The following is a 25723-nucleotide window of genomic DNA, read 5'->3' as shown; positions in this document are numbered from 1 at the left end:
TGGGCAGAAGTCAGTTTTACATTGTAGGAGATACCGCCTTGAAATTTAAGCCTCACTCCGACACAAACCCCAAATCACACACTGCTCTAAGCCTTTTTTTTTTTTTAACCCTTGTGTCTTAACTAAGTCTAGTTGGTTGGGTTAATACATTTAATAAAGCATAAATCATGATCTATAAACCACAATTGGCCCAAACCATAATCATTTTATGGTTTAATATGGTGCATAAACTCTGTTCTGTTGACTGAGGATATTCCCACCTAGGACACTAAGCCACAATATGGTTGGCTCATTTTATAAAGAATCCAGTGAAACTTGCAAAACTTGGTTTAGGATTAAGATATGTGAAACCAAATTATTGCTTGAAGCATTCTCCAAGACAGGCTGGGTGCCAGGTAAGAAAGGAAGAACCAATGCATAGAAATCCAGACTGGAGATAAGAGAATTATACAGCAACTTGAGTTCCTGGATGAAAAGACAGGAGTGTTTCTCAGCCTTAGCAAAAGCTAAGATGAAAGCTAGATGTGGTACAAAATATGTTTCCTTTTATTTGGGGCTGAGGGAGCAACTTCAGAATTGTTTTCTTTTTCCTCTTCTGTTTTTGTGCTTTCAAGTTCCTTCTAGTTCTCTGACCTTGATATACACAAAGATTTGAATTTTGAACAAAGCAGGAACATTCATTCTGGGGAAAGGGACCAGCCTTTAGACGTATCCTCCTGTCGGGTCACTGAATGAAGATTGGTACTTGCCTCCTGAATAAATCAGGATTTTCCTTTCTCTAACCAAGAGTCAGCTCTAACCAGGAATAATGGGCAGTCTGTAGCAGGATGGTGAAAAAAAGATTTGGAGACCACCTTGGTGGAACCAGTGAGGTCCACTCCACAATATTCTATATCAGTGTTTCTCAACTATGGCAACTTGAAGATGGGTGGACTTCAACTCCCAGAATTACTCAGCCAGTCATGATGGCTGGGGAATTCTGGGAGCTGAAGTCCACCCATCTTCAAGTTGCCACAGTTGAGAAACACGTCCCTATTCATTCACATGCCCTGTTACTACAAATGCACTTTTTCTCTCCTCTCATACATTACATTAATATTGTACTTACTGCAGTGTTTTTTTTTTTCATTGTTCTTCAATGAGGTTCTTATTTTTTTTTTAGCATTAACTACTTTCAATCAAAGAGGGAATTCAGGCTCCACGGAAAAAGAACTGGGGGAGGAACCATCAGACTTGGTCTCCAAGCCCGCTTCCCTTAGCTCCAAACTTTTCTTACAAGTTTTTATAAAATCCACAATAGATGAACAAAAAGTGAACCTTCTTCAACATCTGTGTTATAAAATGAAGCTAGGGTGTATTTATTAACATTCAAGGACATCCATTGTAAGTAACTATTTTTAAAGGCCTCATGCATTTTTATTACCAAACATACACAGTTTAACAAGCCCTGAATAAATTTATAATGCATCATAGACAAACCAACTTTGAACATATCACCAGACTAATTATAGATATTTCTGTGTGTTCTATGACAATCCCATTAAGTCTCCTGTACAAAATCCATACTTACAAAATCATTGATGTTTATAACAAACAGCTACAATTCTTACAAACCAGTTTAATATTTATAAGTGCCAATGAATTGAGACTTACTCTCAGCAAACTATGCATAGGATTGCAGCCTTAGCAAATTTATACTGGATCCTAAGTATCACAGCATGAAATTTACCAAAACCAAACTATAGTACCGAGGATCCCAGTTTGTCATCAGATCAAAAGTTCAGAGCAAAAACTCGTAAGCACCTGTAACCTGTGCAAATCAGCCACAGTCCTCAAAGGCATTATAAACAGCAAAAGAGTTTATAACTGAAATAACAGCTAATATTTCATGACTTTTTTTAAAAAAGACATGTTTTACAGCCTGATCCTGTGCCTTTTACTGAAGAGCAAACCATGTTCCATCCAGTTACAAATAAGGCATTAATTTGAGTGCCTTACTATACACAATCCAGAAGTCTGAAGGCCTGATTATTCCTGGTTTGAAAGAGGCTTATTAAATGCATTCTAAATCATCAGGTTGATTTGTTAATTTGCCAGTCAAAGCAGCTTAACATACAGACAGTTTTTGTGCAGAAAAATAGTTATGAATAAAATTGATTAAATGTTCCTATCCTCCCGGTCGCCTCCCCTCCACCCGTCACCATCTTCTAAGGCTTCTTTTAAACATCTACTGCATAATACGTACGTCTGCCCTAAATCCCACTGAAATTGGCAGGCTATAATTAAAAATAAGGTGTAAATCTCTCACGAATCTGACACCAGATCAGTCACAAAATGTTCTATACTGCCATGGGCAAGGACACAAATAAGTAGCCCAGCACAGCATCACACCTGTCACGCAAAAGACCCCAACAAATATGTCAAAATATATGTTTTGTGACTGGAAGTAATCTGCTCTAAGATGATGTGGTAGTTTTACTTAAACTGTACAGAAAAACAGGGGTGTCTGTAGGAGGAGGGAGTGTCAGTAAGTCAAGATGATGCCTGTGCAAATGAAGCCCAGCTGCTTTTTATGGATGTCACACATGCAACACCCAACAAAAAAAGGACAAGATTTCAGATGTGCAGGCACCATCTTGATTTTTTTCACACTTTCTGTAGAAGCTCCTGTAAAACAAGTAGGAAAGGTATGGGCTTCTCATGCATAACTGCTGGAACTTTTACCACAGCTGGAAACTACCACAGCAGCAAGACTCCTGCATGTGCTACCAGAAGCAAATAATGACACATGAATATTCCAGTCCGGAACTCTGGGCCCAACACCTGTGATACTCGTGGCTTTGAAAGATTAGTGAACAAACCGGGCAAGCCAACTGAATGCCATTCTTGATATACTGGGTTCAAAAAATGTGAACTATGTGGAAGAGTTTAACATTTAAAACCTCCCTCCCCCCATCATTTAGATTTTGTGGTGTGGAATGTAATTTTATAGTGTTTTAAAATGCAATTCAAATAACTCCAAAATAAATTATTAGTTTAAGAGTTATTTTCAGAAGGAAAATCATTTACCATCTCACCTAAAAATCTATATATATACACAAAGTTACAAGCACACATTAAAAATGTCACTTTGAGTAACCAGTATGTTTGTAACCACATGTGTTTTGTAACTATTGTATATGAGAAAGGGAGTTAACATCTGATTCAGTCCCCTGCTGAGTTTATTCTTGGTCTGTTGTACAACATGCTAATTCTGGTTAAACGAATCATGGTTTGGATTAACCTAATTGTCTACTCTCACACAACACACTGAACCACATTTTATCCTATTGTGCTGGGTGAAACTAGCATCTGCAAACCCCTATAAATTTCAAGCATATTGAATTCAAGACTTTTATGTATGTAAGGAACCTGTACTAGGATATACAAGAATTCTAAATAATTTGGGACATTAATTTAACTGACAGTTAAAAAAAAAAAAGAAATATACTTTTGGAATATAAACAAGAAGTAACATTAAAAATTAAAAAAAAAACCTTGAATTTAAAATAAACTGCCTTATAATGTCTTGATTCTCTAAGCTAATTCAGAACACACAATGCAAAGCAATGATGCAGAGATTAGCAGTTAGGGTTGTGCAAAATGCCCCGGATTAGAAATATTTTAAACTTGAAACTCCCTGCTTTGTGTTTGAAACAGTTGTTCTGAATTTGACATGGGCTGTCTGGACCTTATGAGAAATATTTCAAATTTGAGCCAGGTATTTTGAGCTTGAAATGGGACTTGGAAAATTTGTAACAAAGTTGGAAGAGTCCGTTTGAATTCAAAACAACTGTTTCCACCTTGAAAGAAGGCGTTTTGGGGCCAGTTCTACTCAAAATGGAAATATTTTGCCCAACTCTATCAATAATATCCAGATATGGATTATGTGATACAATACTAGATTATTTGGCTTCAGTTAGAGCAAGTAAAAGGTTAGAAACTTCTTTATGAGAATAGGCAGAAAGAATGTGAAGAGAGGAAATTACAGAAGAGAGGGACAGAGAAGAAAGAGGAAAGGAAAGGCGATAACTAGTATATAGAAGAGAAAAGAAAGGAGAAAACCGATAGCTTTCCTGACAATTGTTCTATAATGAAGCCTATGGGAAGATTCTCTTGATGTATCCTTTTAAAGAGATCGTACATCCTGTTATCTGTTATAAATATTATCGCCAAAATCAAGTTTTAATTGTTCATAATCAAGTGCTCCTCTAAATGGGACACAGTATCTAGTAACCATCTGTGACCTTCACATGGGCTGGCCTAAGATATCATTACTAGGAAAAGAACTGATAAGAAATAACCCCAATATGTATATTTTTATTATTATGGAGTGTGGCAGTAACCCCCCACCCCAGAATAAATTATGCTACTTGTGACCAAATAAACTCAGTTTTGCCACAAATTATTATAAAAATGTGAGGAAGAGTATTTTAAAAATCTAGGAGCTTTTGTATTTAAAACCTTATTAAAATGATGCACGGCAGGAAAAACTGACTAACCAAGTCAGTTTTTTAAGTATTGGAAAGCTTTTATAGCTTGTGACGCTGAATTCTATTATCTGATCAGATATTTTTGTCTGACAGATTGATATCCACATCATGCTTTTTTTAAAAAAAATATTAAAACAATATGCTTTTGAATGCCAAGAGACCCTTAGTAACTCGTACGCAGATAGAATGAACTGTATCTGGGAAAATAATTTAAATAAACACAGTTGTACCTTAACATATGCAAGTACTACAGAAATGGTTATATCTCTACCTTGAATCTGTTTATCTTATGCTGAACAAATGAAAGGACCTGAACACGTTTAAAGATGAAAAACAAAATTATAACATTATGGCACTCTCAAAACTGACTGTACCAAACTACATGCATTGCAATTTTTTTTTTTAATAAAATACAGAGGTTTTCATTTTCAGAAAACTGCTCTTATTATTGAATAAGCATGGATCTGATGCAACATCTGTCTTGAGATATACGTTTCAGCAGGAAGAAAGGCAGCATTTGACTTTGTCTTCAATATTGGAAAACGAAATGAATACTGGTATGGTACACACATACTTTATTCCAGAATCTTAGCCCCCAATTCCTACTACTTCTATAATAAAATGAATATGACAATGTGGGCTTTCTAGATATTTAAGGTATTCCCTATAAGTACCTTGTCTGATGGAATATTAGTATCTAAAGAAGAAATATCCATGGTGGCCAAAAATGGCGCAATGTAGAATAGAGTCTATCTATCTGAATTTGTTAATAAAGTGTACTGAATCTCTAATACAGAAGTTGTGACGCTAAAGGATACTTTAAAGCTCCTCCCACAGAGGTCCTACTAAGATTCTAGAATAAAGTATATGTGCATCATATGTATTTCTTTTTCATGTTCCTGGCTTGGTGCATATCCTTTTCTTTGTCTTCAACACAGAAAAATACAGACTCCACCAAGAATAAATATGTACATGGAAGAACAAACTATTTCATAATCCTTAAGTTACTAGAGAAAGCTAGAAATAATACTAACAGATGACCTCTCAGTGTGTTTTTAGCAGGGTATCATTCTGACCCACACTTTCTATACAGATAAAATGGTTAACAATTGCAACCATATCCTTTATTTTAGATTACTCTGTTCCAGATTATGCATTGATACTATTTCCTCTGCTTAGCTGTATCCTTGAAGTGCTCCACGTGAAGGATTTTACAGCATCTATGCAGGACCTCTGTTTCCTCATAGAACTATTAAAGCCCCCCAAATTTCATTCTGCTATGATCACCAAAGGAAATGCAAACTTGAAGACTCATCAAGAAATTGTATGGATTTAAGCCGTTCACAGGGTCACAAAAACAGCCACCAACAGATCAAAACCGGAGTAAAAAGCCCCTTTGTCTGAAGTTGTAATGATCGCTGCCCAGCTGAAGGGTTGAAAGACTCTACGTAACCTTCCAGGCACGCGCAACTTTCCAACTTCAATAGCCAGTTCTCCTTTGTAACCCAGTCAAACGGTGACTTTAACCTATGTGATATCAAGCACAGATTGATTCTGAACCTAGAAGCAGTATAAATTCAAAGTTTTCTTGCAGTGGAAAAATCTGGACCTACCATATCTCATTTTCAGCAGATATATTTACAATACGTGGACAGCAATTAAAGCCTGGTCAGATAAAAACAGCTTCAACTTCCATGTTACTGAAGCAAACAATCTCTTCATAAATGTACAAATCAATTTTCCCTGTTCAAGATATTGTCCTTATTACAAGGTCACATTTCATACCAGTACTGCACTGGAATTCCTATTGAAAGCGAAAGTTACCATCCATTTCCATTTCTGAATGGTACAGTTCTCTGTTCATACGCTCTGCTGAAGAATATGTCAACTCTTCATTTTAACGTGGCCTTTACCAGTGCAATTGCTTTGGATATCAGTATAAATATTCAACAGATTTCATCACTGGTTCAAAAAAAAAAACTGAAAAGGAGAAGCAAGCCCTTTTAATCTTCTAAATAAAATGTTCTAAACTAGGCCTTTTTTTTTTTCTTTTGAAATACTTCTGATGCTAAATTTCAAGAAACTTTTGAATGCCCAATGTTGTTGTGTTCTGTATTCCTGGGTGACAATGCTTCTCCCTGGCGATCAGTAGCCACGTTACCCATAAATGGTGTGCAATCTGCATTCAGAGCCTGAGAAGAAACCTCAGACATCACCCTTTTTTTGCAGTTGGTCCAGTTTCTTTTTTAAAAGACTATAGTTTTCCCTGGTCCCAGCTGCCGTGGGGTCAAGCTTCAGAGAGACTTCATAGTGTTTCTTGGCTAAGTCAAAATTTCCCCAGCGATGGTACAGCACAGCTGAAACAGCAAAGAGGATTTTTTGTTAGCAGTGTTGTTGAAGAACAGACAATCTTGCCAATTACTTAGAAAACATTAAAACATTTGGTTGGCTGTCGGCACAGTGGCAGCCTGCTCTGTAGCCAGCTGGAGCAGACATGTTTGGAGCTGCGCAGGCCAAGGAATGACAAGAGTGGATTGTGCTAGAGCCATAAATGGCTATTTTTATCAGGAGAGCTCATGGTGGTTTGCAAGCACAGGACAAAGAAACCAATTTGCCACCACTGACACGCAGCCACCTCTGGGCTGCAGCAGGCGGCCTGGCTGGTCTGTCATACAATGTGATCGGCTTGACATTATTGGAAACCCACTCTAAGAACTCCAGTGTCTTGTTGGCAATTTGTTTAGCAAGCAGGCGGAAGAGAAATCTAGCTAGCAGAAGAATGCCTGCAAGACACTGAATGTGAAAAGAAATACAACCAAAGTGTCTGATTTTTTGAAAAAGTTTGCAGTAGGGGAGCTATAAAATGTCTTACCCAAATTACCATGGTAACTGGCGGCCGTTGGATTGGCTTTAATTGCCTTGTGGAACAAAGCTTCAGATTCCTGAATAATTCAGAAAAAGAGATCAACAGGACAAGCTATTTTTGTAGTGCCTACAATGTCAAGTACAACCAAACACTCCCAATTACCTCATGCTCTGTGGTCTATTAATGTGATTATGTCACCCTATTTTTTTCACATGCATTCACACTTTTACTTCTTTCTAATGGATATACGTACAATATAATTCACAGGCCGATCCAGCTGTTGGCTGGTAGTTGCTGTCAATTAGACAGTAATTACTTCAGTGTTGGTAAGAACACAAAAACACTTGTGGGCTGCATTAGAAACCAAATGCTCACACAAATCACTTCTTAAGACCAACAAATGTGCATTAAAATGAATTTAGTCTCAATAAAATTGGTGGGATGGTGGAACAAAACTAAGGTTACCAGATCTGGGGTGCAAAAATCCAGACCACCTCTAGATGGCAGAAAACAGATACCAAATCCTTCCTTTCTGCTGCTCTGTAGTGGTCATCTGGATTTTTGCAGCACAGATCTAGTAACTTCTAATGAAACTACAGCATTTTTATTTGAGGTGCATTTGTATACCTCATTGGTAAAATGTAGCAAAATATTTTTAAAGGAAAATCAATCTCTCTCTCTCTTTCTCTCTCTCTCACACACACACAGAGCCAACAATTCTAGCCTAAAAAGAATTTCTAGCTTGACAAAAGAATTTTCATTATTTCCCCTAACAAACTTATTGCTTCATATCTGTTCATAACTCTTAATTTTCCATTTTCCTTTGTTGCTTCAAATAACCTGCTTTAGCCTGAACAATTGGAAGCAGTAGGCATTTTCATGATTCATTTTTCAAATTGATTTCTATAAAGCTTGCAGATCCTTCATGGATGACATCTTTAAAGCTTTAAAGACTATATTCAAGTCAATCTCCCCTGTCCTTTGTTAAAGGAAAGTGATTATTTAATAGGTAAGATCAAGAGAACCTTGATCCCATGCAACTGATGTTGTTTTAAAGTTTTTTTAATCATAATTTTAGATGGACTTTTGTAATAACAGGATACAAGTTGGACTACCATCAAGCTCAAAAATTGTCTGAAGAACAAAATAGCTTTTTTCTATATTTATGGTTTGAGTGTCTTGCATATAATAATTAATAGTAATACTTGAGACATATTTCTATTTGGATTTTGAATTGTTCTAGAAGATATTCGTGCTTGCATATCTATTTCTAGCCAGTAATCCTAGAAGAATCTAGTACTTCAGTTTAGTCAGATCAAAAAAATGAAATTGACCTGGTAACAGCTGCTTAGGAAGTACCATCCCACAACCAGCCAAGGCCATTTGGACAGTACCGACAATTTCTCTTAAGATTTCTTTGGCACTGTGATTTTGAAAAAACAACTCCGGATGCAAATATATATTTTGCTGTGTTGGCTTCCAAATTCAAATCCACTGCCAATCTTTTAGTCAAGTCACATTTCTGAGGACATACCTAATCTCTGAATCATTGAGAAATAAGATGTTCTAGGAGTTATCTCATCTACAAATTGTGGTTGGAAAAATGCTGTACCTTATATTTCTGTGATTTTCCTAGTACATTTGCCAGCGAAAACATAAGAGAATGATCATTCGGTATTAACTCCAAAGCTTCCCTTCCAACAGCTTCTGCTTGTGCCAAGTTCCCTAGGAACACATTAAAAGGAGACAGCGAGAGAGAGAGAGATGAAATGATAGGGAACAACCATTTTTAATCAAAATAAAATGCTTAGCTATTTTCCTTAAATAAAGCAATTAAAAGCACATCAAATAATAAAAACCGAATTACAAGTGAAGAGCAGTGCATTAAAATCTGCACAGTATTTTTTCTAGATCTAAAATATGAAAGAATTATTCAACTACTGTGCATTTAAAAAATGTTAATGATTAGAATGTGAATATAAGCAAATTAAGAAATGCTCCTATCAAACACAGAAATAAACTGAAGGCACCAACGTGAAAGAAAACATTTTGTGAGCTTCCTGGAAGCTCCATCAGAGAGAAAGAATAGGGGGTGAGCACCAGCAGGATGAAATATTTGCTAGCTAGTTAGTAAATTGACAGGTACTCAGCTTATCCTTTCTTCTTTTTTATTTAGTTTTTGGAAGTTAATCAAATTAGGACTCTTAATCAATTAATTTGATATTGAAATATCCAATTTATCATGAGATAAAATTGACACGATACATTGTGAGAGTCTTTTCAAAAGATGGTTGCCTGAAACCTTTATATCTGTTATGATTCCAGAAGCCTAGAATGGTATGATCAATTTGTTTAATTCTGACATTTTCCTCCCAAATACTGAATCTTTACTTGCAAAATTATTTTGGAACACAAAGAACCAAAACATTGATAAAATTGAAAACTGATCTCTAAGGAGACACTTTTGGCACATCCGGCATTTTCTCTCTAAAACAACAGGCTACACTGAAAATGGCAAAGGCGGATTTCTGTACACTTTGCGGGAGATGCTGTTTTAGAGCGACTCCAAAATCTTGGGTTTGTATCACTCTAGTCTCTGATTTAGAACTAGAGCCTCAGTTCATGTAGCAGAAAGCAATGGGCTCGAGATATAAACAAAGATGCAGAAAAAAATATTACTATTATTCTGAAAAAAAGTATATTGTACCTGTATTGTCGAGCAATATAATCATGTTGTTCCAAGCCAAACTATGTTGTGGTTTCAACACCGTGGCATTCCTCCATGCATTCAATGCATCTATGTGGCGATTTAGATCAGCGTACTGAAAGTAACATGGTTGGCAGTAAGATAACAAGACAAGAAAAGTAGCCCTTGTTCAGGCCCTGCCGAAGGAGAGTCTGTGAGTATCAAATAAAATCTGCAACTTGAATAGCTATATAGAGATAACTCCAGGAAAGTGTTTTATAAAGGTCAGGTGTCAGAAAAACCAGTTTCCACTAAGAACTGCACATAATTATGTACAGGGTAAAGAAGTTTTGTGTATTTTCTGAATATTCCCCCTTGTCATCTACAAACCTGCTTAGACAGTTCTCCGTCTGTATGCCCTGGGGCCGGGTATGGCTTTGGATTTGACCGTGAAGAGGGCTTCAGAGCACACAGGATCTCACACAGCCCCTGTCTGCAACTCTTTCAAGAAGCTGCATCTTTTCCCGGCTGGTGCTCACAAGGTCAGTGTTCCTCTGCTCCAAAGAACCCCCTTGTGCTTAAATTAAAGGGTGCTACGCACCCCTAATATGTATATTACATTCTGTGCTTCTCTTTCTTTAGAAGGAAGATTAGTGTTTGTGCATTGATTTAAGAAACTGATTGAAGAAACTTGCATCAACTGGAAAAGCCAATCTAGGTGTCTTACATATTAGGGTTCAAAGCAAAGAAACAAACAAAACTACAAAGGCAAGCCACACCAGAATGATAGTAAGAATCGGGCAAAACGTGCCTATTATTTACATTTATCCAGTCACTGTCTGGAACATCAAGGTTGGTTTAATAATAGGACACAGATGATCAATCTGTACTTCATAGTTCACAACTTTCAGTATACTTGTTGTGGTCCCAGATGCCCCCAGGACACATCTGGAGAGGGGGGAACCCATATTTTCAGGTTTGGGGAGAATGAGTTTTGTGTAGTAACAGATATCAAAAGGAGTGCTTTAGATCTTGTGGAAGCGTAAGATACCAATTTGTGGCATTCACAAGATATCACCAATCCCTAGATGGGGCTAATTTTTTGCATGAGGGGGAAGGGTTAAGAGATAAAATTTGGTGAGGGTTAATGGGGAGGGGGGAGTTAATCCCCACCCCAAAGAGTGCCAAGGTTTTGCTTAGCTACCTCCCAGCAAGAACAGCAGTTGAAGAAAATTAGCACTGGTGTCTATGTATCTGCTAATTCACTACTAGTTTTATTAGAGATCATTTATCCCTACTATTATCCAATTAATACTCTCCTCTATCCTTTTTCTCCATTTTCTTCCCTAGATTTTTAAATCATTCAATTGCTACAGTAATCTTATGGGATGCAGCGTGATGCTGTTTCTCACCATTTTAATATACAGTTTTGTATATTGTGCGTTCTTCTATATACAGTACAAGAAACATTTACAGTTCTTCAACAAGTCTTTACTTGAGCATTTTTAGGACACCAGAAGATACAAAGTGTGTTCAGTTTACACACCTTCTTATGCAATTCTATATAGTTTATTTAGAAATTTTTGTAATTCACTTCCATTAAAAGTAAGACTGCAACTTAAAGGTGCAACAGGGCCTGAAAAACACAGTCTCCCTAAACAAGTCCAAAGTCCAAGAGGGTACTCTCTAATAAGCAACTGATCATCATTCAAAACTCACTGCATCTTAAGTATCTAGGATTATTAGCAGAAAGATAAATAAGTACACTTACTAAGCGTCCTAAATTATAGTAACAATCTGGGTATTTTTTCCTGTGTCTAATTGCAGTCCAGTAGCTTTCCTCTGCTTCTTCATACCTTCTTAAGCTATTCTGCACTATCCCTAAATTCATCCATGCTGCTGCAAAATCAGGCCTAGGCAAAGAGAGTTGTGAACATTTTAGCATATTAAGTACAAGACAGCTTTGATGCCCCTTATTTATAAAATTGAAAATGCAACCTGAATTTTAAAACTGTAAAACAATTTAAGTTTTTTAAAAGAAAACAATAATGTAATAACACAGCACATTAAGGACAAGCGGAAAAAAAAGAATAATTTAAATACAAAGAATAGAGTCAATGCACTCAAAAGCCAAGCTGAACAGAGTTTGCCTAAAACTAAACAGAAGGGAAGCATGTTCTACAATCCCGGAAACACACAGAAAAGCCCATGTTCTGTGTTCGGATTAACCTAACTTCTCTTTTTGGTGGGATCTAAAGAAGGGCATCTGAATATGAAAGGGATGCTTCTTCAGGTACCTTAGACCTAAATCCTTTGGCAAACCAGTAGCCAATGACACTGGTGCAAGATTGGTGCAATATGGCCCCCAAAGTACATGACAAGAAATGATCTAGCTACATTTTGTAGTAGCTGCAGTTTTTGAACACTTTCAAGGCCAAATTTACCCTAAGGATAGGCAAAATACTTCATTCCAAACAAGGAATATTCTGGGAAATTCTGGAATGTTCTCCTTTTATCTAGACCACACTTTTTTGGGCCCAGATCATATATGTACAGCACAAACCATTTGTGAAAATCTGCCAGATCATTGCCTGAAAAAGCCAGATTAGTGTACTGTAATCTGGAGGAGGAACATTCTAGAATTTCTTCGAATGAAACACTTCACACATACCTATACCAGAGAGTATATTTCGGAAGGTTAACTAAGTATGAAAAAGATCCAGATAATACAACAATATTGTCGGTGACCCACAGCTAGACTTTGGTGTTTAAAACATACTGTATTTGAACAGCTAGTGAGAGAAGCTCTTCAGCTTCATGAAGTTCATTCTTTTCTTTCAAGATATTTCCCAAGTTGTTCATAGCATGTACGTATTTAGGATTCAATCTGGGATTGAAAAGACAAAAAAAAAAATATTACTCACTGGAAGGAGCCAGTTCTCCTAATTTTATTTATCTACACAGCCAGCAATTCTTCTCTTCCGCCTGTCATTTTTATATCAATCAAAGCAGACGTAGGCATTTATAAACACCCTCAAGCATGTGTTAAACTGCCCTCACCAGCCCACTCAGGACTGGACTACTAAAAAAAAATCCCTCCCAAAATCAAAACAAACAAGATAGAGAGGAAGGAAAACCTCTCTCCCCAAAATTTGCTCCCCAAAAGCAATTGTTTTCATGTACTTTTTGGGTAGTCTGGCTTTGATCTCAGCAATGCTTGCTTGCTAACGGTTTTATTAAGGACAATACTAGAAAGCATAGCTTCACCATTAATTAAAAACTGGAACTAAACATCCCCATTATTTTATCTTTTTAAAAGTCAACTCATTTCTTTCATGTGTCTATAAGTCAATTTTGTAATGGCAAAATAAAAGAATAGCCAATATTTTCTACACTGTTTACAATAATTCTGAAACTTCATGCCACTTCCAGCACATAACTGTCCTTCAATCAGCTGTTCATATCATTGTCATACACATTCCAATAATAAAATGTGGTGTCAACATTCAAACTTCGTCTTCAAATTGTACAGATACATAGTTTTATCTATTAAACACAGTTGGTGTTTTAAAAAGTATTTTTCCTGGGCCATATCACCAACATTTTTAAATCACTGGCTTAGTGTCCAAATTCTGCTAAGCCAGTTTTACTGTTTTTTTTTTAAACTGGTTTTACCTCAGTGCAATACAAAAACCCACCCACTGTAATTTATAAACCATGGTATATTGTTTAGTGTTAAGTATGAACTAAACTATAATTATTCATTCAACAAGTCATAGTTAAAACAAACCATGGCTTAGAATGTATTTTCTTAAACTAATATATTTTTTCTGTATTTTGTACAGTATTCCATTATCACTGCCAATGATCTTTCTGATGGTCAGATCATTATCTTGTATCTGCTTTCTGCTTTTTAGAAACAAGCTCATAAACAAATTAAAAAACACTCCAAATCACCCATACCTTACAGCTTCTCTGTAATAGCTGATTGCAGCACTTTGATTGCCATTATCAGCTAAGTTTTTGCCAACATTATAATGGACCTGAAAGTAAAGGTCAAAACTACATTATTCTAAGGCAATAATTTTCTTTCAATGCATATGACTTTCAGTTTATAGAAATTTGATCTGGATTATTGTAAAAAATTTAAAAGATATGTATTTTTTATTCAAATATTTTATCATGATATTTGGTATGTCTACTGAAAAATAGATTATCATGCAAGAGACAGATGTAATTGTCCTTGCTAAAACAATAGCTAGGAGAAAAAAAAACCCTATAGAATATTGAGAGAAGAGCATTTAGCTGTAAGTGTAGAGGCCCTATAGCACCATTCATATATTAGAAACATTTCACATGACTTATAAAGCTGATCCCCGCCCACCACCACTTTCAATGACCATATCCTTCTTGAAACATTCATGGATGCAGGGTGGACAACTCCAGGAGAAAAGCCTCCATGCTACATCTGTATGCATCCTAGTTTCCAAGCAAGCTAAGATTCTGTGGGGTTCTAGCTTGTTTGAAAGCCCAGGCACATAAAGGTGACATATTATATATATATAAAGGTTTTCTTCCATCAGCTATCCATGCTGGAATTTGTTAGAGAATGAAAAAAGTTCTCAATGCCTATAGTTTGAATATTATGGAACCTGTTCTTTCATGATATGAACTGAGATACTATTCAGAAAGCGACGACTAAGACTGCATCTTGATTACAGATCTAAGTCAAGTAATCCTGAAATGAAAATCAAACTGATGCTGATATTGACAACTGGCTGTAATGCTTATGTCAAGTTAAAACTTACTGTATTTTCAGTTTGTTCTATAATTTTATCCCCTCATGTAGCCACTCTCAAATAAACGTTAGGGTTTCAAAATTAAATCTAAATAAGAACCACAACCTTTGTAATTAAGAAAAGTAGGAGTTACATGCGCAGGTTCTGTGAATGAATTTCTGCATTTTTGCTTTCTGCAGCAAAAAATAAAAGACTAAGTTCAGCTGTGTCTTTGAGTCTATGTATGTACAGTATTTATATTTTCACATTTTGTCTTGGTGGGAGCTGCACCCCAAATTAAACTGAAAATGGGTTCCCTGTATCAGGGAATATTAATCTACAGTGCCAGATACAACAGATATGTACTATAATTGCTTCTATGTGCCCTTATCGCTATGGAACACTAAGGGGGAAAATCTTTTGCTGGATGTGGCAGTCTAAGACAGAGTCCCAGCTCTTTACAGAACCGGAACAATTTTTTTCTATTTTGAACTGATTTACAATATCTCTCTTTGTTCATACTGAACCTTATATTCCAGATTCTCTCTTGTTAGCCTGCCTTCTGCCATATTGTAGACAAAGACTTAAGACAGAAAAGTAGCAGTTCTGCTGCTCACATTTGAGACATAAGCAACCGTAATGAGAGGAGGATGGAGATAATACAGTATCCTTGCCAGGTGAACGCAATACTTTATTAACAATTTTATTAACCACTTCCAATTGCTTTTAATAATGCATAAAATTGGGGACTGACCCAGTGTCCAAAGAAACATTATGTCTGCACAAACGACACGTATCTTGAATTATCTGCAACCATCTTAGCCGCATTCATGCTATTAAATGTTAGAGTCAACAAAATCCTCAGTACCAATTCAGTCCTGAGGATACCAGCTTCAGAACTGTTAAGCTTAGAAGTAAAATGGTATAATTTATCCATGGACCCTTCCTATGAGCAGAACGTTCAGACTGAAAAGTGTATAAAGCAGCATTTGAAGCTGTTGGCCTGCAAGAAAAGGGATACACATACCCCAAAGCCACTTGTTCACTGCATTTATTAATATCATTTTTAAAAAGTGTTACGCAAGTGGTGGCTGTGCACCCAAATACACAACACTACATCACAAAAGAACGTGTATTCCTTATAATTTTTTACCTAAGTCGGAATGCAACAATATTCAAATTAAATAATTAATTCTAGTGATGGAGAAGCAAAATAATCCAATCTACTTGAAATAAGCAACTTAAGGAAAACACTTCCCAGCATTTAATCCCCATTACTGTTGTTCATTTTTTAAAATATCAAGGCAGGAACTTCTCTTTCATAAATGGGCGTTATCAATGAAGTTGTATATCATTATTGCTATATTTAAGGCCTGAAGGCAAAGCTAGAACTCAGGCAACAGGCCTGTGGCATTTCAGAAGTCAAGACTGTGCTAAGTAGTGTGCCTGCATCCAATCAATAAAATTGGGTGTGACACCCTCTCTCTAAAACACCCAATGAAGGTGTTCTAGTTTTGCTACTCAAGAAATATGAGTCTGTTGTCATTCTTATTAGCGATCATTAACACAGCAACTAGCTCGCTAAATAAGGGTTGAAACATTACTCACTCTTCGTAATAAATGCAGTTTTAATGCGACCTTGGGCCTTTTATAGAACCTATAGGATTTTTCTCCCTATAGTCCTGTTTTCCAATTAGGAAATGATATAATGAAAATTTATACAGAAAACAATTGAACTAAGAGAAATCAATAGGAATAAATGCCTTCACTAAAAGTTTAGGCACCGTTTCAATTACTAAAACTGCTGATATAATAGAGAATAATTCAGGTAACCCAATGTGATTGTGCAAGAAGCAAATACCAGAAATTATAACGATTTACCATCATAAAATAATAGAATTATCATTTTTAGAAAATGCAAAAGCTTACTTTGGCATTCAGTGGACAAACGGACAAAGCACTTCTAAAAAGCCGCTCCTCAGATCTCCATTGGTTACTCCGGAGGATGCAACGCCACATGTTGATCAGTAGGAGACCCAGCAGGGCAGCAACCAGCCATTTCTTGGAGAAATAAGACAGATATTAAGAACCTCAACTTTTAAAGCTCTTTTCCATTTTGCCAACCATGAGAATAATGTTGTTCATACCTTTTTCTTAGCTTGTTTACACAACAGACAGAATCCATAGGTAACCAAAATGCAGTAGCCAATACTGGGGAGATAGGTGACTCTCTCTGCAATGACAAACCCAACTCTAAAGAATAGGTTACTTGCAGGAAGAAAAGGAATGATGAGAAATCCCAGTCCCAGGGTAAGAATTCTGAAATGCAGGGGGGGAAAAAAAATTAGAACATGTAACAAAATTCTTATTACATTATTATGATACAACAATTCCAATCTAAATTTAGAATGAGATATCTAACATCCAGCCCTATCTTTGCCAGTTGGAAGCTCTGGTATCACGGGTCCTTCAGTGGGGTTCAGTAATCAAAAATCCATAACTGTATGGCTCTTTTCCATGTGTGCCATTAAGTGTCCATGGGGGAGGAAGGGGGGGCAAGTGTGATACCACAACTAACATACCACAACTAACGTACTAATGTCAAACTTCAGGACATCAGTTCCTAACAGCAAGCTTTGTGTCATTATGCCATTGTACACACACTGCCATTTGTCTATGTGCCCATTTCCCAGAAAGAACAGAGTTATCATGGGAAAGTCACATAGGCTTCTCTGCATGGTCCTGAACCTCAGTGTTAAAGCATTACAAGCCATTTAGAAGAAAGTGATTCAATCTAATAATTCTAATTATGCAAACCTGAAGGTGAAGATGGAATCTATCCTCCTTATTGTGAAGAAACTGTTATCTCTGTAGAAGGCCTCTACAGTATGACTGCTATTTAACTATGAGTATCACAGGTTTTACAAGGTTTTTTTCATTATTCTTTTTTTTATCATGGATCATGGCTCCATTGTGTTTTTTCTCCACCACACCAATGTGTAGGATTTCAGATGACAAAGCACAAGAGATCAACTGCCAAAATCCAGTTACTTCCTTTTAATGATTCAGGGATATTAAAGACTAGTCCTAGATATTATCCAGGAACATATACCTGGAAAAAAACATTTTGATGGCTTAGAAAAATATCAGCATCAAAGAAAATGTAAATATCTGCCAAACATAATATGGTGAAGAAAAAAAAATCTGAGGTGTCTAGAGTAAAAAAATTGCAGTGCAGGAAGTACGACGTCTGCGTGGATGGACGGATCTTAAGATAAGTAAACTAAATTATTTATCCTCGGGTCTCTCTGTCCATTGAAAAACCTCTCTGTAGAAGCAGGGGTCCCTCCTAAGCAATGTGGGATGGGACAGTGGAGATTTTGGGAGAGGGTGACTGACTTCAAATGGGGCTAACAGTGTACAATAAATAAACTCAAGAAAGCTCATAGAAGGAAAGTTTTCAATTCCTTCCCAGCAATCCGCCCACTTTCCTTTCACTTGCGTTATCAGGATAATCCTTCCTTGCACGTTTGTTGTGGGACTATACAATAATGCACGTGAAGTGCTATTATTCAGAGCACTGTGATGCATGTGTGAATTATTTTTAAAATAATACTTTTTCCTTAAAAAAAAGAGGCAATCTGAAACAAAGCAAATGCTCACCGAAAATGTCTGATCTGAACCCCAGTCACTTTTGCCAATTAAAACGGTTGCAGATGAAAGAGTAAAGATTTAGTTATTACTGATTATCTAATCAACACAGAGGTGTACCTGTAATATCTGTAATTATTTAACAACTCAACTCTTTCAAGCAACTTCTATTTCTTTAAAATGACGGGATTTTTTCCTATTATTTTCCCTGGATCTGCTTACCAACAAAAGAGTAATCATTCTGGGGCAGAATTCTATTTAACAATAACACAGCCAATATCAATACTTTCCTTTTAAGCCTCTCTTATTTGTTTTTTTGTTTTGCCAAAGAAACGGTGTTGAAAACATCACAGATCAATTATATGTTATTCTGAGCACAAATTATTTTTTTACCTCCTACAGAGTTAAGGAGCTCAAAATGTCCTCTCAGGAGGAAGATAAAGCAGCTGCTTTTCCCTCCAAGTTTTCCTTCCCATAGCAAGTGGAAGAAAAGATGGGCCCAGATTGGGGAGGGACTGCAAGCCAGCTATAAATATTTATTTGCACTGCATTTGCTAAAGGATATTGATTCCACCAATTCATTAACAAAGAAGAGCGGCACTAGATGTCATGCAATCATGTCTTACCAACACAGGAGAACCTTAACATGCTGACCCGCATTTACCTTCTCTTCTGGCTGTCTTTCGAGCCCAAAGCTTGGCACGCCAACACAATCAGGCAGAGCCAAAGAAGCACCAGGGCAATTATTCTCCAGTCACCGACTGATTTAATAAGGGGCACGCAGCCCATTGACCAATCAAAACACAGCCACCAGGGACACAGCAGCAGCCAAGCATTCAACGAATAGTAGTAATTATAATTTACAGCCTGTCAGTGAAAGGAAAAAAGAAAACATTTATGTAAGAGGGTGTGGGAACATCAAAAACAGGGAGGGGAATCAACATTTTACGACTACTTTTTCAGGCATCTGAGTTTCAGGGAAGCAACTTCAGCTATTTAAACTGAATCGAATCAAAGAGACTTCACGGAGACTCCACCGGCTGGTCAAACGTAAGTAAACTAATGTTATCTCAGTGTGATTAGAACCACCTTGCAGGCCAAGATCAATACTGCTCCTTGGAAGGTTAAGAAAGAAGTAGGCGTGAATCTGTTGTGGTATGTGGGGAAGACCTTGGGAGACAGGGTGAAGAGAGGCTGCCTAGGGAATGATCAGATAAGAGGCAGCACAGCCCACAGCTGGATAGAGGGTGGGGCAAGAGGCTCAGAAGGAACCCTCCCTAGTTTCTCGGGCTGTAAAGGGGGCAGCGGGAGAATTGTACTTTCAGACTTGCAAGATTCTGTCAATGTAGCTTCACAATAAAAATAGAATTAGCTTATCTGGTAATGTTTCCTGTCTAGTCTATCTGGTAAGGCTGACAGAATCAGAGGCCTCCATGGGGGGCTCAAAAAGTCAAGATGGCCACTGTGACCATGCAATTGGAGCCAAGCTCCTTGCACATGTGTTATTAAAAAGGGGAAGAACTTCAATCGGGGTTGTTGCCTCTAGTTTTCACTTCTTTCATTTCAACCCGCCCCCCACGATGCCCGATACAAACTTACACAACCACCTTATGCCAAATGAGATCCTGGTCCACCCAGTCTCATCTTGTCTATTATTGGCATTGCTGGGATTGAACTGGGAACTCAGTACATGCAAAGCATTTGCTGTATCACCACCCCGTGCTCCTGCCTGATTTTCTGAACAACCATTAATGTCCACAACTCTTTGCAAAGCCCCATTTTACCAGCTTACCCTTACAAATGGACTGGCTGCAAACGAAGCTGGGTTATCCACTTCTGTAAATGCTGGTGGCCCTGTGCCCATAATTTGCCAGCGGGCATATAGAATGGTGGCTCCTCCAGATAACAAAAGAGTCATTCTGAAAAGAAGTCCTTTTCTAAACACCACTAGGCTCTACAAAGAATAGGAAAAAATAAAAAATCAAGGAAAAAATAAAAAAATTCCAAGTTGTTAACTGCTTTTTTTGCTCTTAAAAAATTGAAACATAGCAGATAAGTACTCATGGACTGGGTAAAAATGGGAAAAATTGCAGAAAAAAAAAGATGATAGTGTTTCAGCTCCAAGCTCTTCTGAGTGCGCCAGGTTATGAATCCACAAAAGGTCTGTGCTTAACTGCACTAACCAAGGAAACCGTGCTACTCAAAAGAGCTCCATCAATTTCAGGGCATCTTCTGAATTGTGAACTGTGCTTGTATTCAACATTTTCATGGAACGGCAGAAAAGTCACAGTGGCCATGTGTGTAATGATTAGAGATTAAGACTAATATTGGAGACCTTGGAGTTCATAATTTATTTATGTGCTCCAGGGTGGAAAAAAAAAATGGGGTACAGACTTAATAAATAAAGCAGGGTAAATGTGATTTAAATCAAATCAATTTAAATAATAATTATTAAAATTGCTAGTCAGTAAGCCTCAACTTAATCACTTAAACCATTGTTTATTCAGTAGTTGAAAAATTTCTGGTAATCAGCATTTGCAGTAAAAACTCACTTTTGTTTGATATAAGCTAAATATATATTCTTTAGTACTTGGAGAGATTTGGATGTTTTCAAAAATACATATCAACTAGTTTTTCAACTAACAATAATTTTTAAAAATGGAACAGTGGTCTTAGCAGCATACAAAGAGACACTTGTGAAATCATTAGGAACTCAACAACCTTCAGTCCAATTAATTGTTAAGGATGTTTGGATGATAATATTGCCATAATGTAAGAGAGGTCACTTACCCAGTCTTATCTCTTATTTACCATTAGTAAGTACAATAGGACAGAATTTGGTTCTGTTTGTGCATTTGTTTATAAAACATTTTAAGAAAAGTTTTAAAATCTCATTTAAAAGAATCCAATATACTGTAACTGTTTTAAAAAATGTTTTTCCTTTTTTAAAAAATGCCCCCCTAAAAAAGAGTGGTCTTTAATGAGCATTTGCAATAAATGAAAATTAAATTCTCTCCAAATCTGAAAATTTTGAGCAAACTTTTTTTTTGGGGGGGGGCTTTTCTTCCCATTCTTGAAGAATCAGTGATGTCATTTATTTATTTAGCAAATTTATATAGCCACCCATTTCACTAAATGTGACTCGGCGGGGTACAACCAACAACAGTTAAAAACAGTTTTTTGGGGGGGAGGGAGTGACTTCAAGTCAGTTTTGACTCCTGGCACCTGCCTGGACAAGTTCCTGCAGTTTTCTTGGCAAGATTTCAGAAGTGGTTTGCCACTGCCTGCTTCCTAGGACCGAGAGAGGGACTGACCCAAGGTCACCCAGCTGGTTTTGTGCCAAAGACAGGACTACAACTCATGGTCTCCCATTTTCTAGCCTGATGCCTTAACCATTACACCAAACTGGCTCTCATTAAAAACAATATAACAACCATTAAAACAATTAAACATAAATAAAAACCAAGATTGTGGGAGAATAACAACCATAATACAGCCATCTTACAGACTCCCCATGGGATCCCCTAGGTTGCTGGAAGAACCATGGTTTAAGGGCCTTCCAGAAAGCTAGCAGGAATGGATGGGTGTCATGGTTTGGATCAGGGCCCAAATTAAATTCCATAGCTGTATGGGAGTAGCAAAGTTTGGGAGGCATCTATCATATTAGTGCTATTCCTTTGCCATAAAGGATATAGAAATGTAACTCTTCCTTATCAAAACCTCTGTTTAGATGTTACTGCTGGTTGATTTTATGTTGATATTATTTGATTTTATTGATCTGTACATTTTGTACACTGGCTTGATTGTTGGGTAGTATAAAATGTCATTAAAAACAAGCATTCTATTTTGTAGTACTGCAGCACAATAGGAAACATTAAGAAATAATTCTACAAATTGTAATGTTCATCTACTTCATAAGCTTTACAACAAAACAAAAGACTCCAGTTCTACTAAAATCAACAGAGAAGACTTTTAGAAGGAAATTTGGTAGAAATATTATTTGTTAGGTTGCTAAGGTTTTTTTTAAACGTATGTATTTAAGACTACTTTCTACATATATTAATATACCTATTTCAGATATGTCTGTGTGAATGCATATGAAAATAAACATGGTATAGTATTGTCATTGCTTTATCTGTTCATAATTTGAAAAAAATATGCCTCTGCATTTCAACAGATATTTAAAATATTTATAGCTGTCATGTAACAGAATTCAACAGTAGCCTGGAATGATATTTATTTTTTTATTTTATTTGACAGAAGATATCAATAGTGTTTAGTATTTGACATTAATAGCAGACATTCTATAATATTTTGAATTTGCTAGATGACATGCAATGCTATATGACATCTGGCAGTTGTCTGATACTGCTAGTTCACTGCATTTGATAACTGAGAAAACAAATTAATCAAGGAAGAATGCCAATATTACAGTAACAGTCAGGTTTCAAAAGCTGTGGACAGATGTCACATTAAAGCTTTGATATGATACTTAATTCGGTACTTTTTAAAAACATTCAGCTATATGTGATCTTTAATTTTTTACTGTTTACCAAACTTGGCCCCCAGTAGGTCATACAATCTGATTGAAGTGTGAGGTAAAATAAAATATGCAGTGCTACTGTTGTCTGATCTACTGGTGAGAATACAACAACCTACTTGATGCCCTCCACAACAGCAATCAGAATCTGTTTTGTGAAGCAAATCTCCCCTAAAGGCTGACAAGATGTCTTCTACTGTTGCTTTCCAGATGTTTTGGATTTCAACTCAGAACCTTTATGTCCAATCCATGTGCACTTTTATGGAAAATCATACTCCTTGCATTATACGCAATGCCTAATTTCATTCCTTGGACAGGGATGTTTAATATTCTGAGTTGCAGGAACTTCTCAGCTATAATGAAAGATCCAAAGTATTCAATTCTGGGTGTGGGGTGTATGTATTCTATTCCTAAATTTAATATCCTGATTCCAACTATCATTTTATTTGGAGGTAAATTCCATTGAAATAAATAGAAACAATGCAGTGGAAGCAAGACTGGAATAATCAAGACATTTATTTAACTCAGTTGGACAACATTTTGTGATAGGCTAGTTGTTAACATGATGTCCTTCTGAAGCATTACAGTATTGTCGTAAATCTTTTGAATATCTTGTTATGACAGAATTCTGTATTTCAGATTGCAAAAACTATCCTAATTAATCCACAGAATCTTGAGAAACAGATGAACTGTTCTGTCACTTATAGCATGATGTAATCACAATTACATTGAAACAATGAGACTCTTAATTATTGTGCTGTCATGGAACATTTACAAACATACTTAAATGCTCCTCTATTCAATTCCTAACAAACCATGAATTCCTAACAGGCACATCTGTGAGACATTTGGTTGACGAACTCCAGAGAGAAAGAGGGAGAGAGGGAAGCAGAGAGAGAGAGGCTGGGAGGTTGAAATCCAGAAAGCTGAGTAGGAAGAGATCTCTGCAGACATGTAGCCCAGAAGCAGGGTGACTGAAGGCAGATTATACAGGAGGAATGCTGATGTAAATGAGCACCGGGAGAAAAAAATCACTTAAATTCATATAAATATTCATGCATGGAAAGAGATAGGCATAGAGCTAAAAGCTGAATGCAGCAGGATACAGTAGAATAAAAACAGGAGATTTTCGCATGGTAAGGGAACAGTGGATGGCAGGTACACAGATGAAGAAAACAGGCATCAAAGTATATAATCTCTGGAAAACTTCAGATAAGGTCTGCTTTGTATGGGACAGAGAGTGGGAAGGTTAGGTATGGAACTGGCAGGAAGAAAATGAATCCTGAAAGTTAAGCTGCAGAAATTTGAAAGGATGTAATTATGATATTCTGAGAAGAGGCCACATGATCAATTTGATCAAGTAGTTTTAGTAGCATTCACAATCATGGTCAAAGAATAGTATGTAATATAAGGGTGGAAATAATCTTCTTTTGAAGGAAATGTTCTAAATAGTATTTGTTTTCCAGCATTTTCATTTATTGAATTGAATAATAGTATGCCACACTGCTTTAAGAATGTTCATGTTATAACCTTCTGTTCTTGATGCTATCATTTAAACTGTGACTGCATGAGAAGATATATCTCATAAAATATCTTATTCAATCTAACAGTGAATGGACTTACCTCTACTGACTTGTCTTTATGAAGTATCTTCAAAATAACTTCCAAAATATTAAGCCTGTTGATCACGACAGCATCAAACAGAGCATTTAAACCCTAAAAATACAGAAGAAAGAGTTAAGAAAAAGAGAAGGAAGATATGTATAATTTAGCAATATGTATGATATGTAAAGCTGGGAGTAAAAAAAAATATTCTGGAAAAATATGCAGTATTTCATATTTATGATTATTTCACAGTAAGTTTATTAAACACCTTTTCTGAGCCACTTTTTATGGTAAAAGTTCTCTGGAATAACATAAATGCGTGTGTGTCTGTGTGTGCAAGCTTATCCAGGATAAAATCAACTCTATTTAGTGGTGTTTAGAGTTTGGTAAGGATGCAGCCTTATACTCAGAAGTATAAAAGTCGTGAAGTGCAGTGCTATCCATCTCAAATCAGGAATGTCTCACTGATTTTAGTGGGACTTACTTCCAGATGACATAGGAGAGGATTGTAGTCTTAGTTATTGCTATGTGAGACGTTGAAAAAAGGACAAGTTGTAAATAAAAACCCACAACTTGTGTAGCAAATAGAAGAAGCCGTTATTCAGAAAGAGCCCCTTTTAGTCAGTGTTAAGGACTCACAACATATCTGATAATCAAGTTAATCTCTAGGATGACCATGAAAACACTGAGCTCTACTGTATATATGGGAATATTCCCTAATGACTCCAACCATTTTACAGAAAAAATCATCTTATAGATTTATCTTTAGGCATTTAACACATTCCAAACAGAATACTTCTTTTCCAGTTTTACTTTGGAGGAAACTTCAGTTTCATATACTGGGAAAGTATGGTTTGCTGTAATCAGTTGTCAAAAGAGTTTGATCCTAGTTTAATCTAAATTTGGATAAAGCAAATCACAATTTCCCAAATCTGCATACAATATAGAAGAGCTGACTGCTGTCAAGTGAAAAGAAAAGCCTTCACTTTCTTCAAAAATCTCTGGCTTCATCCTTCCTAAATCATTATTGGGTAATGGGGGTCGGGAGGTTAGTTGAGCCCGTGA

At 36.5% G+C, this 25723-nt stretch overlaps 1 protein-coding gene across 4 annotated transcripts in view; it reads right to left on the bottom strand.

Moving 5' to 3' along the window:
* The window catches only part of LOC103053836 (transmembrane O-mannosyltransferase targeting cadherins 4), a 75665-nt gene that overhangs the window by 20750 nt on the left and 29192 nt on the right, over positions 1 to 25723 (bottom strand). For 3 of the 4 annotated variants that reach the window (XM_088136487.1, XM_088136488.1, XM_088136489.1), the window contains 12 exons: positions 24677 to 24769; positions 20306 to 20467; positions 19178 to 19380; positions 17010 to 17181; positions 16792 to 16923; positions 14048 to 14127; positions 12864 to 12971; positions 11856 to 11997; positions 10106 to 10220; positions 9011 to 9123; positions 7405 to 7474; positions 1437 to 6889 (listed from right to left, as the gene is read on the bottom strand). In XM_088136487.1, the coding sequence (XP_087992613.1) occupies positions 6738 to 6889; positions 7405 to 7474; positions 9011 to 9123; positions 10106 to 10220; positions 11856 to 11997; positions 12864 to 12971; positions 14048 to 14127; positions 16792 to 16923; positions 17010 to 17181; positions 19178 to 19380; positions 20306 to 20467; positions 24677 to 24769 (1542 nt within the window). In that variant the 3' untranslated portion in view covers positions 1437 to 6737. Of the gene's footprint in view, positions 1 to 1436; positions 6890 to 7404; positions 7475 to 9010; positions 9124 to 10105; positions 10221 to 11855; positions 11998 to 12863; positions 12972 to 14047; positions 14128 to 16791; positions 16924 to 17009; positions 17182 to 19177; positions 19381 to 20305; positions 20468 to 24676; positions 24770 to 25723 lie in introns of those variants that run through there. The other variant, XM_088136490.1, reaches the window with a different exon arrangement.

Source organism: Python bivittatus, unplaced genomic scaffold (assembly GCF_059951505.1).
Source record: "Python bivittatus isolate LINGU-HERP-01145 unplaced genomic scaffold, Pbiv_v1 ctg000060_np1212, whole genome shotgun sequence".
Classification (NCBI taxonomy): Eukaryota; Metazoa; Chordata; class Lepidosauria; order Squamata; family Pythonidae; genus Python; species Python bivittatus.
Note: the sequence above shows the minus strand (reverse complement) of the source record. Positions and strands in the feature narration are given on the sequence as shown.